General features: G+C 56.4%; 1 protein-coding gene across 9 annotated transcripts in view; it reads left to right on the forward strand.

Annotated features, from left to right (window-relative positions):
- LOC310888475 (transcription activator BRG1) overlaps nucleotides 1-14,946 on the forward strand; it is a 33,984-nt gene extending 19,038 nt beyond the window's left edge. For 2 of the 9 annotated variants that reach the window (XM_083815192.1, XM_083815194.1), the window contains exons 21-36: nucleotides 329-442; nucleotides 666-773; nucleotides 1,368-1,454; nucleotides 1,979-2,025; nucleotides 2,340-2,506; nucleotides 8,785-8,948; nucleotides 9,769-9,996; nucleotides 10,218-10,316; nucleotides 10,666-10,743; nucleotides 11,663-11,890; nucleotides 12,284-12,537; nucleotides 12,899-13,007; nucleotides 13,232-13,333; nucleotides 13,435-13,567; nucleotides 13,859-13,998; nucleotides 14,577-14,946. In XM_083815192.1, coding sequence (XP_083671318.1) covers nucleotides 329-442; nucleotides 666-773; nucleotides 1,368-1,454; nucleotides 1,979-2,025; nucleotides 2,340-2,506; nucleotides 8,785-8,948; nucleotides 9,769-9,996; nucleotides 10,218-10,316; nucleotides 10,666-10,743; nucleotides 11,663-11,890; nucleotides 12,284-12,537; nucleotides 12,899-13,007; nucleotides 13,232-13,333; nucleotides 13,435-13,567; nucleotides 13,859-13,998; nucleotides 14,577-14,609 — 2,091 coding nt within the window. In that variant the 3' untranslated portion in view covers nucleotides 14,610-14,946. Of the gene's footprint in view, nucleotides 1-328; nucleotides 443-665; nucleotides 774-1,367; nucleotides 1,455-1,978; nucleotides 2,026-2,339; nucleotides 2,507-8,784; nucleotides 8,949-9,768; nucleotides 9,997-10,217; nucleotides 10,317-10,665; nucleotides 10,744-10,822; nucleotides 10,873-11,662; nucleotides 11,891-12,283; nucleotides 12,538-12,898; nucleotides 13,008-13,231; nucleotides 13,334-13,434; nucleotides 13,568-13,858; nucleotides 13,999-14,576 lie in introns of those variants that run through there. The other 7 variants (XM_083815195.1, XM_083815193.1, XM_083815196.1 and 4 more) reach the window with 7 other exon arrangements.
- Nucleotides 14,947-15,240: the final 294 nt, after the last annotated feature.

A 15,240-nucleotide genomic window follows, 5' to 3' on the forward strand; every position in this document is an offset into this window, starting at 1 on the left:
TCAGTGCTGCTGCCTCGCCGCCTTGGAGGCGACTCCTCCTGAATCGCGGCAGCTTTCGGCAGGGCGGGCTATCAGACGGCCAGGGGGAGAGGAGAGGAGCGGGCTGAAACTGGGAGCAAAACCCCCACAGGGGGGCTCGGACCCCCAGGAGATTCCCAGTACAGCACGTGCGGAGCGGTTCCTCGCTTCGCCCCGACCCCGGGGCTCGTGCAGCCTTCGAGGAGCTGTGGGGGGGGATTTCACGGGGCGCTGAGTGACGCTTTCTGTTCTGAGGAGGGGGATTTCGCGGGTCCCTGAGTGATGCTTTCTGTTCTGGCTCGCGGCGCAGGTGGACCTGAACGAAGAGGAAACCATCCTGATCATCAGGCGCTTACACAAAGTGCTGCGCCCCTTCCTGCTGCGAAGGCTGAAGAAGGAAGTGGAAGCTCAGCTGCCCGAGAAGGTAATTGCCCTCCTCCTCCTCCTCCTCCTCCTCTCTGCCAGTGCGAGCGGTTTCTTCACCTCCACAAGGAGTTTGGGCTGGGTTAACTCGCCCCATGCAGCGGTTTGGGTGACTTGGGGTTGCCCCCAGGCTCCCGAAGCGGGTGGCTCGGTGCCGGGGCGCGGAGGGATTCGGCGTCCCGCTGCGCCTCGCGGGGCTGACGGCCTCTCCTCGCTCCTTGCAGGTGGAGTACGTGATCAAGTGCGACATGTCGGCCCTGCAGAGGGTGCTCTACAGGCACATGCAGGCCAAGGGCGTGCTCCTCACCGACGGCTCCGAGAAGGACAAAAAGGTTTGCCCGGGTTCCTCCGCTGCTGGAAAGGGGCTGGCGAAACGCCCCGGGGATGAGGGCAGCCCCTCTGCGTGCCCGCTGTCCCTGAGGACAGCAGGAGGCGCCTTCATCAGGAATTTAGGGATTCCTGAGCGGCTCGCCGGGCTGAATTTGGCCCATTGTGAGCTCCTCGCGCTGCCAGCAGCGTCCCGAGGGTGCGCTGGGCACGGTGCTGCGCCTGCTGCCTGCCAGGACACCCGCAGCGGCCACCGACAGGCTCTCAGCCAGCCAAGTGGCAATTCCCTGCAAAGAAACGAATAAAAAAAGACCCTTTGGTCTGAACCAAAAGCTGAAGGCGAAAAATTCCTTCTCCTTCCACTCACCTCTTCAGCTCCCTGCTCCCCTCGAGCCGCCGGCTCTTCAGCAGCCTTTGCTCCTTGGGTTCCTCGAGGGGACTTCAATATTTGTCCTAAAACCTTGAGTTTCGCCTCGTGCTGATGGGGAGAGCGGTGCCAAAACCTCGGGGCTGGGAGCTCTGAGTGCTCCAGGGGGCTCCTCCCGGCCACGTGGATGGGCAGAACCCCGAAATTCACTTGGGTTTCCCTCTTGGCGCAGGGTAAAGGCGGGACAAAAACCTTGATGAACACCATCATGCAGCTGAGGAAGATCTGCAACCACCCCTACATGTTCCAGCACATCGAGGTAACGCGGTGCCCGGCGGGCAGTGGTCATACGCTCGGGGGACTCGCAGGAACTGCTCTGCCCCTGCCAAATCGGCCGGGCGGTGCGAGGAGCAGAGGAGCGCACGGCTCTGTCGCCGTGTCGGGACAGGGCACCGAAATCCTCGGCGTAGGGCCCGGCTGCTCGGCAGCCACGCGGCGCTGGGCAGGTTCAGGTTCACTTCAGGACGTTTTGCGCCACCCAAAACAATCCGAATTCATTCAGATGAGCTCACTGAAGCAGTATCGCCTAAAACCAGTGAGCTGGGGGGGCCAGGCTGAGCCCTCTGGATCAGACTCCCCATGCTGTGAGGGTGCTGCTGCTGTCTGACACCACGCGGAGCTCTTCACATCGCCCCGGTCCCGCACATTTTGTGCGTGGGACCCAAGCCGTCAGCAATCCTCCGGGCCCCGAGGGCCGGTTCTCTTTTAGGGCAGCTCCAGGACCGTGGATTTCTCGTTTATCTGTGTGCCAGGCTGGTTTCTGACTTTGCTTTCCGTTTGCAGGAATCCTTTTCCGAGCACTTGGGGTTCACTGGAGGTATCGTGCAAGGGTAAGTGCGCTTTTTTCGAGTCCCAGCAGAGGGATTTGTGGCTCACCAGCGCGATCAGGGATCTCGCAGCGCTGATAACCCTCAGGGGAGGAGGAGGAGGAGGAGGTTTTAGTACTGAGCGGGCTTCTGGCGAGGAGGCCGATGGCCCAAGCTGGCAGCGAGGAAGAAAAACGCGGGCAGTGCCCTCAGCAACACGCTTTAACGTCTGGTCAGCCCCACCGTGGCCAGGCAGCGGGGCTCGGTGGTCTCCGTAGTCCCTTCCGCCTCAACTGCTCTGTTCCACGTCCTCATTCCCATCTTCTCTTCCCTCCCAGACTGGATTTGTACCGTGCCTCGGGCAAATTTGAGCTCCTAGACAGAATCCTCCCCAAGCTGCGAGCCACCAACCACAAGGTGCTGCTCTTCTGCCAGATGACCTCTCTCATGACCATCATGGAAGATTATTTTGCTTACCGTGGATTCAAATACCTCAGGCTGGACGGTGAGTGCCTCCGCCCCGCGGGGCCGGCAGCTGCCCCCGGTGCTTGACGTTAAACCTCTCGCGCGGGGCCGAGCAGCGAGGTGAGCGGGGACAGAGGTAAGGTGACGGCCGGGCCATCTTCCAGCAGCCCGAGGAGGAGAGAAACGGCGCGCCGTAAAGCAGTAAACCTTGCTGAAAGGGCGCAGAGTAAAGAATATACGTCCTTAAAGGGCGTAGGATATAGAATATACGTCCTTAAAGGGCGTAGGATATAGAATATACGTCCTTAAGGGGCGTAGGATATAGAATATACGTCCTTAAGGGGCGTAGGATATAGAATATACGTCCTTAAGGGGCGTGGGATATAGAATATACGTCCTTAAGGGGCGTAGGATACAGTATATACGTCCTTAAAGGGCGTAGGATAAAGTATATATGTCCTTAAAGGGCGTAGGATACAGAATAAATGTCCTTAAAGGACGTAGGATAAAGTATATACGTCCTTAAAGGGCGCAGAATACAGAATAAACGTCCGTAAAGGGCGCAAAATAAAAAATAGATGTCCGAAAAGGGCGTAGGCTAAAGAACAAACACCCTTAAAGGGTGTAGGATACAAAATAAACGTCCTTAAGGGGCACAGAATAAAGAATAAACGTCCTTAAGGGGCGCAGAATAAAGAATAAACCTTGCTTAAGGGGCATAGAATAAGGAATAAACCTCCCTTAAAGAGTGTAGGATAAAGAATAAGCTTTCCTTAAAAGGTGTAGAATAAATAATAAATGTCCTTAAAGGGCATAAAATGAAGAATAAACCTTCCTTAAAGGGTGTGAGTGTAAAGAATAAGCCTTCTTTAAAGGGCGCAGAATAAAGAAGAAACCTTCCTTAAAAGGTGTAGGATAAATGTCCTTCAAGGGCGCAGAATAAAGAAGAAACGTCCTTCAAGGGCGCAGAATAAAGAAGAAACGTCCTTCAAGGGCGCAGAATAAAGAAGAAACGTCCTTCAAGGGCGCAGAATAAAGAAGAAACGTCCTTCAAGGGCGCAGAATAAAGAAGAAACGTCCTTCAAGGGCGCAGAATAAAGAAGAAACGTCCTTCAAGGGCGCAGAATAAAGAAGAAACGTCCTTCAAGGGCGCAGAATAAAGAAGAAACGTCCTTCAAGGGCGCAGAATAAAGAAGAAACGTCCTTCAAGGGCGCAGAATAAAGAAGAAACGTCCTTCAAGGGCGCAGAATAAAGAAGAAACGTCCTTCAAGGGCGCAGAATAAAGAAGAAACGTCCTTCAAGGGCGCAGAATAAAGAAGAAACGTCCTTCAAGGGCGCAGAATAAAGAAGAAACGTCCTTCAAGGGCGCAGAATAAAGAAGAAACGTCCTTCAAGGGCGCAGAATAAAGAAGAAACGTCCTTCAAGGGCGCAGAATAAAGAAGAAACGTCCTTCAAGGGCGCAGAATAAAGAAGAAACGTCCTTCAAGGGCGCAGAATAAAGAAGAAACGTCCTTCAAGGGCGCAGAATAAAGAAGAAACGTCCTTCAAGGGCGCAGAATAAAGAAGAAACGTCCTTCAAGGGCGCAGAATAAAGAAGAAACGTCCTTCAAGGGCGCAGAATAAAGAAGAAACGTCCTTCAAGGGCGCAGAATAAAGAAGAAACGTCCTTCAAGGGCGCAGAATAAAGAAGAAACGTCCTTCAAGGGCGCAGAATAAAGAAGAAACGTCCTTCAAGGGCGCAGAATAAAGAAGAAACGTCCTTCAAGGGCGCAGAATAAAGAAGAAACGTCCTTCAAGGGCGCAGAATAAAGAAGAAACGTCCTTCAAGGGCGCAGAATAAAGAAGAAACGTCCTTCAAGGGCGCAGAATAAAGAAGAAACGTCCTTCAAGGGCGCAGAATAAAGAAGAAACGTCCTTCAAGGGCGCAGAATAAAGAAGAAACGTCCTTCAAGGGCGCAGAATAAAGAAGAAACGTCCTTCAAGGGCGCAGAATAAAGAAGAAACGTCCTTCAAGGGCGCAGAATAAAGAAGAAACGTCCTTCAAGGGCGCAGAATAAAGAAGAAACGTCCTTCAAGGGCGCAGAATAAAGAAGAAACGTCCTTCAAGGGCGCAGAATAAAGAAGAAACGTCCTTCAAGGGCGCAGAATAAAGAAGAAACGTCCTTCAAGGGCGCAGAATAAAGAAGAAACGTCCTTCAAGGGCGCAGAATAAAGAAGAAACGTCCTTCAAGGGCGCAGAATAAAGAAGAAACGTCCTTCAAGGGCGCAGAATAAAGAAGAAACGTCCTTCAAGGGCGCAGAATAAAGAAGAAACGTCCTTCAAGGGCGCAGAATAAAGAAGAAACGTCCTTCAAGGGCGCAGAATAAAGAAGAAACGTCCTTCAAGGGCGCAGAATAAAGAAGAAACGTCCTTCAAGGGCGCAGAATAAAGAAGAAACGTCCTTCAAGGGCGCAGAATAAAGAAGAAACGTCCTTCAAGGGCGCAGAATAAAGAAGAAACGTCCTTCAAGGGCGCAGAATAAAGAAGAAACGTCCTTCAAGGGCGCAGAATAAAGAAGAAACGTCCTTCAAGGGCGCAGAATAAAGAAGAAACGTCCTTCAAGGGCGCAGAATAAAGAAGAAACGTCCTTCAAGGGCGCAGAATAAAGAAGAAACGTCCTTCAAGGGCGCAGAATAAAGAAGAAACGTCCTTCAAGGGCGCAGAATAAAGAAGAAACGTCCTTCAAGGGCGCAGAATAAAGAAGAAACGTCCTTCAAGGGCGCAGAATAAAGAAGAAACGTCCTTCAAGGGCGCAGAATAAAGAAGAAACGTCCTTCAAGGGCGCAGAATAAAGAAGAAACGTCCTTCAAGGGCGCAGAATAAAGAAGAAACGTCCTTCAAGGGCGCAGAATAAAGAAGAAACGTCCTTCAAGGGCGCAGAATAAACCTTCCTTAAGGGGCATGGGATAAGGAATAAGCCTTCCTTAAGGGGCATGGGATAAGGAATAAGCCTTCCTTAAGGGGTGTAGGATAAGGAATAAGCCTTCCTTAAGGGGTGTAGGATAAGGAATAAGCCTTCCTTAAGGGGTGTAGGATAAAGAATAAGCCTTCCTTTGAAAGGTGTAAAATAAATAAACCTTCCTTAAAGGTTGTAGGAAAAAGAATAAATGTCCTTAAAGGGCATAAAATGAAGATAAACTTTCCTTAAAGGGTGCAGAGTAAAGAAGAAACCTTCTTTAAAGGGCGCAGAATAAAGAAGAAACCTTCTTTAAAAGGTATAGGATAAATGTCCTTCAAGGGCGTAGAATAAGGAATAAATGTCCTTCAAGGGCGTAGAATGAAGAAGAAACCTTCTTTAAAGGACGTAGAATAAGGAATAAATGCCCTTAAAGGGTGCAGAGTAAGGTATAAACGTCCTTAAAGGGCGTAGAATAAGGCATAAATGTCCTTAAAGGCCGTTGAATAAGGAATAAACGTCCTTAAAGGGCGTAGAATAAATAAGTCTCTGTTAAAGAGTGTAAAATAAAGAATAAACCTTCCTTAAGGGGCATGGGATAAGGAATAAACCTTCTGTAAGGGGTGTAGGATAAAGAATAAGCCTTCCTTAAAAGGTGTAAAATAAATAAACCTCCTTAAAGGTTGTAGGAAAAAGAATAAATGTCCTTAAAGGGCATAAAATGAAGAATAAACTTTCCTTAAAGGGTGTAGAGTAAAGAAGAAACCACCTTTAAAGGGCGCAGAATTAAGAAGAAACCTTCTTTAAAAGGTGTAGGATAAAGGTCCTTAAAGGGCGTAGAATAAGGAATAAATGTCCTTAAAGGGCGCAGAATAAGGAATAAACGTCCTTCAAGGGCGTAGAATGAAGAATAAACCTTCTTTAAAGGGCGTAGAATAAGGTATAAACGTCTTTAAAGGGCGTAGAATAAGGTATAAACGTCTTTAAAGGGCGTAGAATAAGGTATAAACGTCCTTCAAGGGCGTAGAATGAAGAAGAAACGTCCTTCAAGGGCGTAGAATGAAGAAGAAACGTCCTTCAAGGGCGTAGAATGAAGAAGAAACGTCCTTCAAGGGCGTAGAATGAAGAAGAAACGTCCTTCAAGGGCGCAGAATGAAGAAGAAACGTCCTTCAAGGGCGCAGAATGAAGAAGAAACGTCCTTCAAGGGCGCAGAATGAAGAAGAAACGTCCTTCAAGGGCGCAGAATGAAGAAGAAACGTCCTTCAAGGGCGCAGAATGAAGAAGAAACGTCCTTCAAGGGCGCAGAATGAAGAAGAAACGTCCTTCAAGGGCGCAGAATGAAGAAGAAACGTCCTTCAAGGGCGCAGAATGAAGAATAAATGCCCTTAAAGGGCGCAGAATAAGGCATAAACGTCCTTAAAGGGCGTTGAATAAGGAATAAACGTCCTTAAAGGGCGTAGAATAAAGAAGAAACCTTCCTTAAAAGGCGTAGAATAAATAAGTCTCCGTTAAAGAGCGTCAAATAAAGAATAAACCTTGCTTAAGGGGCATGGGATAAGGAATAAACCTTCTGTAAGGGGCGTAGGATAAAGAATAAGCCTTCCTTAAAAGGTGTAAAATAAATAAACCTTCCTTAAAGGTTGTAGGAAAAAGAATTAAAATGTCCTTAAAGGGCATAAAATGAAGAATAAACTTTCCTTAAAGGGTGTAGAGTAAAGAAGAAACCACCTTTAAAGGGCGCAGAATTAAGAAGAAACCTTCTTTAAAAGGTGTAGGATAAATGTCCTTCAAGGGCGTAGAATAAAGAGTAAATGTCCTTAAAGGGCGCAGAATAAGGAATAAACGTCCTTCAAGGCCGTAGAATGAAGAATAAACGTCCTTCAAGGGCGTAAAGTAAAGAAGAAACCTTCTTTAAAGGCCGTAGAATAAGGAATAAACGTCCTTAAAGGCCGTAGAATAAGGAATAAACGTCCTTAAAGGATGTCCTTAAAGGATGCAGAATAAGGCATAAACGTCCTTAAAGGGCGTTGGATAAAGAAGAAACTGTCCTTAAGGGGCGCAGAATAAATAATAAACGTCCTTAAGGGGCACCGAATAAATAATAAATGTCCTTAAGGGGCGCAGGATAAAGAATAAACGTCCTTAAGGGGCGCAGGATACAGAAGAAACCTTTCTGCAGGGGCGCGGGATGAGGCAGTGGCTGTCGGAGGGCAGGTGAGGAGCGCAGCCTTGGGCTTGGCACCTTCCAGCTCCCGCTTCTCAGCTCCACGTAGCTCTTAATTAATGCTGGCGGGCTGAGAGCCGCCGTGATGGGCGGCCGGAGCCTCGTTAGCGGTGTAAGGCTGGTGGCCGGAGCCTCGTTACTGGTGTAAGAATCACAGAATTGTAGGGGTTGGAAGGGACCTCGAAAGATCATCGGGTCCAACGCCCAAAGGGGGTAAGGCTGGTGGCCGGAGCCTCGTTACTGGTGTAAGGCTGGGTGGCCGCTTTTAACCTCGTTAGCCCCGTGATGGGACACGAGCGGAGCTCCAGGCTTCGTGCGGGGGCACAGCTCGGACGAACGGCCCAGCAGAAAAGTAAAATCAAGTCACCGCGGGAGCAGAGCACGGAATTCCTGTAAAGGTGCCCGCGCGTGGCACTGCCGAGGCGCGGGCGGACCCAAAAACCTCTCCCAGCCAAGAGCGGCGCCGACTTTTAAAAAGTCGGCCTTCCGAAAACCATCCAACGGGGCAAGCGAAGCCCAAAACGAGACTGAAGCCCTTCCTTAAACCGAGGTTTTTTTCCTTCCCTGACCTCAGTCTCTCGGATCCAATTCCTCCTTTAAGCCCCCCGTTTACTGACCCCCGGCCCCAGAGGGGCGTCAGGGCAGCGTCCTGCTGGCGTCACCCGGCCCTTTCTGTCCCCAGCGGGGCCGTAACTCGCCCCGGCACCGAGCGGGGAAGTCGCCGAGGTCTCTGTAGCCGTTAACCCCAACCGGCACGAGCACGGCGTTTATTTCTGGCTCCCTTTGATGCTTGAGCTCCTCTCGCACTCCCCCCCGGGCCCCTACATTGAGCCTCGTGCGATTTATTCCTCCGAGGGGGGCGTTTGGGTGGGCACGGGCTGGCAGAGACCCTCGCCTAGCGCCGAGCGCGGCCTTGCAGCCGCTGCCCCGAGCTCTGGGAGATGCGATGCGCCCGGGGCCGCCCCGGACACCGCGCTGCTCCTGCTCCAGCCGCTCGTCTCCCTTCTTCCCCGTCCCCGGAGCCTTTCTACCGCAAGCAGCCTCGAGCCGAGCGCGCCCAGCAGCCTTTCACAGGCAGCCCCCGGCCCGTCCCCACCGCCTCGAGGTGTCTCCGTGGCGTCCCGGGCAGGAGTAACCCTTCCTCTCTGTCTTTAGGAACCACTAAAGCCGAAGACCGCGGCATGTTGTTAAAGACTTTCAATGAGCCAGGCTCTGAGTACTTCATTTTTTTGCTCAGCACCCGGGCCGGCGGGCTGGGTCTGAACCTCCAGTCCGCAGATACTGTGATTATCTTTGACAGCGACTGGAACCCTCACCAGGTAAAAACCCAACCAAAAAAACAAACAAACAAACAAAAAAAAACCACCACAAAACCAAACCAAAAAGCCAAGCAAGCGCACAAAAAGCCGGATGGAGAAGACGGCTCCGGCCGCGCCGTTCCCGTGCGTGCCTCGAAGAGCTCCTCGCTCGCTGCCGAGCCTGGAGAGAAGCGCAGCCGCGCTGGCAGCCTCGGGACGAAGACCCCCCCCCCCCAGCCTCTGCTCCTCCTGCGCCCAAAACGCTGCCCTTCTGTCCGCCCGCCGCCCCCGGCACGAGAGCCAGCAGCAGCGGGGGCTTTGCCACAACCCGGCCCCTTCGCCCTCCCGGGGCTCGCTTCTGGCGGGGGAGGCCGGAGAGAAGCCGAGAGCCCGGCGCTGGCAGCGACGCCCAAAGGCTCCGCCAGCAGCGGAGGTCGGAGACCCCCCCCCTCCCCACCTCCTCCCGGCCCGCGGTGCGTTAAAGCACCAAAAACCCCCCCGTCCTCCATGCCCGGCGCTGGTGGAAGCCCCCAGGCGAGCTCCTGCTGACCGACGGCCTCCGAGAGGCGGGGAGCAGGCCCCCTACCCCCCCAAAAAAAATATTCTGGCCGCCGTTCTCGGCGCGCGCTCGGTCCCCTAAGGAGAGCGCTCTCGTCCCTCCGCGCTGGTCCCGGCGAGTAACCGAAATTCCCTGCGAGCCCAACGCAGCCCTCAGGACCCGCGGGGAGCGGCGTCGCGCAGCCCCGGCCCACGCCGCGTTGTCGAGGACAAACCCGTTGCGCGTCCCGCCGGGCGCTGCCTTAGAACCCCCTCAGCAACCGATGCGCCCTGTCCCCGGCAGGACCTGCAGGCGCAGGACCGAGCGCACCGCATCGGGCAGCAGAACGAGGTGCGCGTCCTCCGGCTCTGCACCGTCAACAGCGTGGAGGAGAAGATCCTCGCCGCCGCCAAGTACAAGCTGAACGTCGACCAGAAGGTTATCCAAGCCGGCATGTTTGACCAGAAGTCCTCGAGCCACGAGCGAAGAGCCTTCCTCCAGGCTATCCTGGAGCACGAGGAGCAGGACGAGGTAAGGGGCAGCAGCGGCCGCTTCCTGCTACTCCAGAGCGCGATTGAGCGACCGTGCGGCTGGCTTTGCTCCACTGCTCTGCGCGTCCTCGAGGCCAAGGGCGCGGGGGCTAGAAGGAAGGCGCATGAACACTTGTTGCTAGTTGAAGGGAGTTTTTTGAGCGTCGGTGAAAGGTGCCGGATTGACAGCCCTGGAGACTGAAGTCCTCTATTTATCCACAGAACAGATACAGCGCGGGCAGCGGCAGTGGCAGTGCAAGCTTCCCCCACACTGCCTCAACCCTGTGCCTGAACGCTGAGTTGGAGGAACCACCTCTAAAGGTGAGAGGGGTTGTTCAGTCTCCACGCCCATTCAATCCTCGGCCTTGCTGCTGAGACTGCCAACGCACGTGCCAGCTCCGACGGTGGTCTTTGCACCGTGGAATTACCCGCCCGCTAGAAACCGGACTGAGGCCGCCCAAAAAAAAAAAAAATAAATAAAAAATAAATAAATAAGAATAAAACATAAAAAAAAAAATAAATTAAAAACACGTCTCTTGACGGGCAACCCAACACGCGTCGGATGGTGACGATGCTCGGCGCTGTGCTCCGAGCGCACGACCCCGCCGCGGCGCCGTTCTCGTCGCTGAGCTGGGGCTTTTTTTTCCCCCCCCCCCCGCCGTCTTTGCAGGAGGAAGACGAGGTCCCCGACGACGAAACGGTCAACCAGATGATCGCGCGGCACGAGGAGGAGTTTGACCTTTTCATGGTGAGCATGGCCCCGGCTGCGCAGGAGGAGTGGTGCCCGCTGTTCTCCCGAGTAGCAGCTAAAACGGTCTCTCTAACAGAAATCAGCCGCGAGTGCTTAACGGAGCCGTGACTCGTTCGAGTTCATCAGGTAAAACAAAACTGTGGAGCAGGGGCTCACGGGCAGGACGCTCCCGGCTCCGGTAAGGGACCAGGCTCGGGGCGGCGGCGCCCCCCCTCCCCTCCGGGATGGTGGGGCCGGGAGGTTCCAGCAGCGCTGCCCCCTCTCGCCCGCGGGGCACGAACCCCCCGGCGCTGAGCAAAAAGCCAGTTCCGGCCCCAAAATAGCCCTGGCACCCCCCGGAGGAGGGGGGAAGAGGAGCGCTGTAAAAGAGGAGAGGCTCCTCGTTCCTCGAGGGTGAGGGACGGGCACGGCAAGCGAGGACCAGGGAGGACTTACAGCTCTCCCAAACGGCACTGGGAATGGCAAAGCGTTAATTAGAACGGCGGCATTAATGGCAGAGCGTTAATTAGAGCCGGATATTTGCTGCCCGTGCCATGTCTGAAGTCGCAGCCCCGTTAACTCCCGGCGCTGACGCCCACGCCCCGTGCCCGACGCCGGCCTGGAGTCCTTCAGGGACTCGGCGGCAGAGAGGGGCGAGCTTCGCAGCCCCGCAGCTAACGAGCTCCAGCCGCTAATTAATTACTGCCCCCCTCTCCCCCTGACCGGGCCGTATGCCTGCCCTCATTCCAGCAGTCTCTACCGAGCTGCGGCGAGCCGGCGGCCACCGAAACGTTTTCCACTCCTGCCGGCGGCTCTCCCCACCCGGCCCCGCGCTCCCCCGAGGCCGTGCCGTGGCCCCCCAGGAGGATTTAGGGCCGCAGCAGCCCCCCCCCGGAGCCCGGCGGCAGCCCCCCAGCTCACCCCCGTCTCGTTGCAGCGCATGGACCTGGACCGCCGGCGGGAGGAGGCGCGCAACCCCAAGCGCAAGCCGCGGCTGATGGAGGAGGACGAGCTGCCCTCGTGGATCATCAAGGACGACGCCGAGGTGGAGAGGTTAACGTGCGAGGAGGAGGAGGAAAAAATGTTCGGGCGAGGCTCCCGGCACCGCAAGGAGGTGGACTACAGCGACTCGCTGACGGAGAAGCAGTGGCTCAAGGTATACATGGTACAGCACCCTTCTCCGTTGGCCTCCTCAGCCCCGTGCTCGCGTCCGTCCGTCCGTCCTGGGGGTGCCGGCGTTCCCAGCACGCGCTCGCGGGCGCTACCGAGGCGGGCGCCCCGTTAAAACGCCCTCGGGCGGCCCCGTCCGCGGCGGGGAGGTGGCGCCGGAACCGCGCCGGCCTCTCCCCAGCCTCGTTTCCTCCCCAAATACCCCACAAATATCAGAACTCGGTGACCCCCCCGCCGTAACGAGGGGACCATCACACACCCGGAGCCGCCCGGGAGCCGCGCGCAGCCCCCCGAGACCGAGTTGGGGCTTTGGGTTTGGGCAGGGGGGGCAGCTCAGGGAGGTCTGGGGGCCTCCGTGCTAGCGGCTCCCGCGTTGCTCCCCGGGCAGGCGATCGAGGAGGGCACGCTGGAGGAGATCGAGGAGGAGGTGCGCCAGAAGAAGTCCTCCCGCAAGCGCAAGCGGGACACGGACGTGGGCTCCGCCACCCCCACCACCAGCACCCGCAGCCGGGACAAGGACGAGGAGAGCAAGAAGCAGAAGAAGCGCGGCCGGCCGCCGGCCGAGAAGCTCTCCCCGAACCCGCCCAACCTCACCAAAAAGATGAAGAAGATCGTGGACGCCGTCATCAAGTACAAGGACAGGTAGGAGAGGGGAGGGAGAAGCGGGGGGGCCCGAGCGCTTTCGACGCGGGGACTGCAGCGCACGGCCCCGACGCCGGGCACGCCGCCCAACCGCCGGGCACGCCGCCCGTGCCATCCCCCTCGGGGTGGCCGCCGAGGTCGGCGGGGCGTTGGGAAGCTCAAAAACCCAAAGCTGCTTGCCAAATGCCGCGCGTGGCCGGCCAGCGGTGGAAGCAGCTCCCTCAGGCGGGCTGGGAATGAGCAGTTGGCTAATTAATTAATTAGGCAGCTGAGGGCACGTGGCGCAGCGCGGGCGGCTCCGTCGCGCGGGTCGCGGGACGCGCGGTGCTCCCGTTGACGCGCCGTCCCTCTTGCCGTGCAGCAGCAGTGGCCGCCAGCTCAGCGAGGTCTTCATCCAGCTCCCCTCCCGCAAGGAGCTGCCCGAGTACTACGAGCTCATCCGCAAGCCGGTCGACTTCAAGAAAATCAAGGTATAAAAAAAATAAATTAATTAAAAAAAAAATCCCGGCTCCTCGCGGGGGGGTACGGGTGAAATGGGGGGCACCGGGGGGAGGTTTTGGGGCACCGGGAGGGTTTTAGGGCTCCGAGGGGAGGTTTTGGGGCGCCATGGGGAGGTTTTGGGGCACGGAGAGGAGGTTTTGGGGCACGGAGAGGAGGTTTGAGGGGGCCTGACCCCGTTTTTCCGCCCCCGCAGGAGCGCATCCGCAACCACAAGTACCGCAGCCTGAACGACCTGGAGAAGGACGTGATGCTGCTGTGCCAGAACGCGCAGACCTTCAACCTCGAGGGCTCCCTGGTAAGGCCACGCCGCCACCGGGGCCGTGGGGTGGGACCGGGACGCTGGGGGGTGGTCTCGGGGCGTCCCCCTCCTCACCCTCCCGCCGTCCCCCCCCCCAGATTTACGAGGACTCCATCGTGCTGCAGTCCGTCTTCACCAGCGTGAGGCAGAAAATCGAGAAGGAGGAGGAGAGCGAAGGTGAGGACAGTGAGGAGGAGGAGGAAGGCGAAGAGGAAGGATCTGAATCAGAGGGTGAGTCCCCCCCCAGCAGCGGGGGTCGGGGGGTGGTGGATGGGGGGGTGGGGGGGGGGAACGGCCCCGAACCTCCTCCCTCCCGCCGGGCAGGGCCGTGGCGGCGTGCCCGGGGGAAGCGCACGCTGCCCGCACCCTGCCCCGGGACAGCGGGGACGACGGGAGCCGGGACGGGGGCACCGGGATGTGGGGAGGGGGGGGGACTGGGGGGGTTGGGGGGGTCTGGGGGGGGGACTGGGGGAGCCCCCGCGTGGGTCCTGGTGTGACGGCGGCTCCCCCTTCCCCCCGCAGCCCGGTCCGTGAAGGTGAAAATCAAACTGGGGCGGAAGGAGAAGGCGCAGGAGCGGCTCAAGGGCCGCAGGCGCACCAGCCGCGGCTCCCGCGCCAAGCCCGTGGTGAGCGACGACGACAGCGAGGAGGAGCAGGAGGAGGTGAGGCCCCCAAAAAACGCCCTCTTTTTTCCCCAAAAAATGCCCTCTCTTTCTCCCCTAGCCCCCTCTTTTTCCCCAAAAATGCCCTCTTTTTTTCCCAAAACACCCTCTTTCTCCCCCCAGCCCCCTCTTTTTCCCCCAAAACACCCTCTTTTTCTCCCAAAATGCCCTCTTTCTCCCCCCAGCCCCCTCTTTTTCTCCCAAAACGCCCTCTTTTTCTCCCAAAACACCCTCTTTTTCTCCCAAAATGCCCTCTTTCTCCCCCCAGCCCCCTCTTTTTCCCCCAAAAATGCCCTCTTTCTCCCCCAAAATGCCCTCTTTTTTTCCCAAAATGCCCTCTTTTTTTCCCAAAATGCCCTCTTTCTCCGCCAAAATGCCCTCTTTCTCCCCTAAAATGCCGTCTTTTTCTCCCCAAACCCCCTCTTTCTCCCCCCAGCCCCCTCTTTTTCCCCAAAAATGACCTCTTCTTCCCCCAAAACGCCCTCTTTTGCCCCCCAAGCCCCCTCTTTCTCCCCCAAACCCCCTTCTTCTCCCCCAACCCCCCCCATCCAGCCCTAACCTCCTCTCTCCCCACGCAGGATCGCTCCGGCAGCGGCACCGAAGACGACTGAACCCCCCTCCCACGGCCCCGTCCCCCCTTAGCTCTAACGGGTAGCAACGCCGTAGTCCCAGCCTCGAGTAACCTGTCCGAAAAATCCCATATTTATACCGCCGAGAGATGTAGGACCGTCCGCGTCCCGCCGCGCCCCGGCCTCGGTAGCCTTCGTAACAGCATTAACTGTTCACAGGGAGCGCTCGCTCCCCGGTTTTTCCTCTTTTCCGCCCCATTTTCAGCAGCGGTACTGTTTTCGGTGGCTCGCTGGAGGTCGCGGCTCATGGCCGCCCGCCGCCGGCCGCGCGTGTCGATGTCACTGGATTTCAAGCAGTAATAAATTAAACGAGACGGAACCGCTGCGCGCCTCCGCTGCGTCCTGCCGCGGGTGGGGAGTTGGGGGGGGGGTGGAGGGTGGTGCTTGGGGGGGGATTTACCCCCCTTTGGGGGGGATTTTCCCTCTTTAGAGGGATATTTACCCCCTTTAGGGGAAGGAATTGACACCTTCAGGGACATTTACCCCCTTTGGGGGGGCATTCCCCCACTTCAGGGGGATATTTACCCCCTTTGGGGAAAGGAATTTACCCCCTTCAGGTGGATTTACACCTTCAGGGGCATTTACCCCCTTTGGAGGAGGATTTACCCTCTTG

Source organism: Anser anser, assembly GCF_964211835.1.
Source record: "Anser anser genome assembly, chromosome: 35".
Classification (NCBI taxonomy): Eukaryota; Metazoa; Chordata; class Aves; order Anseriformes; family Anatidae; genus Anser; species Anser anser.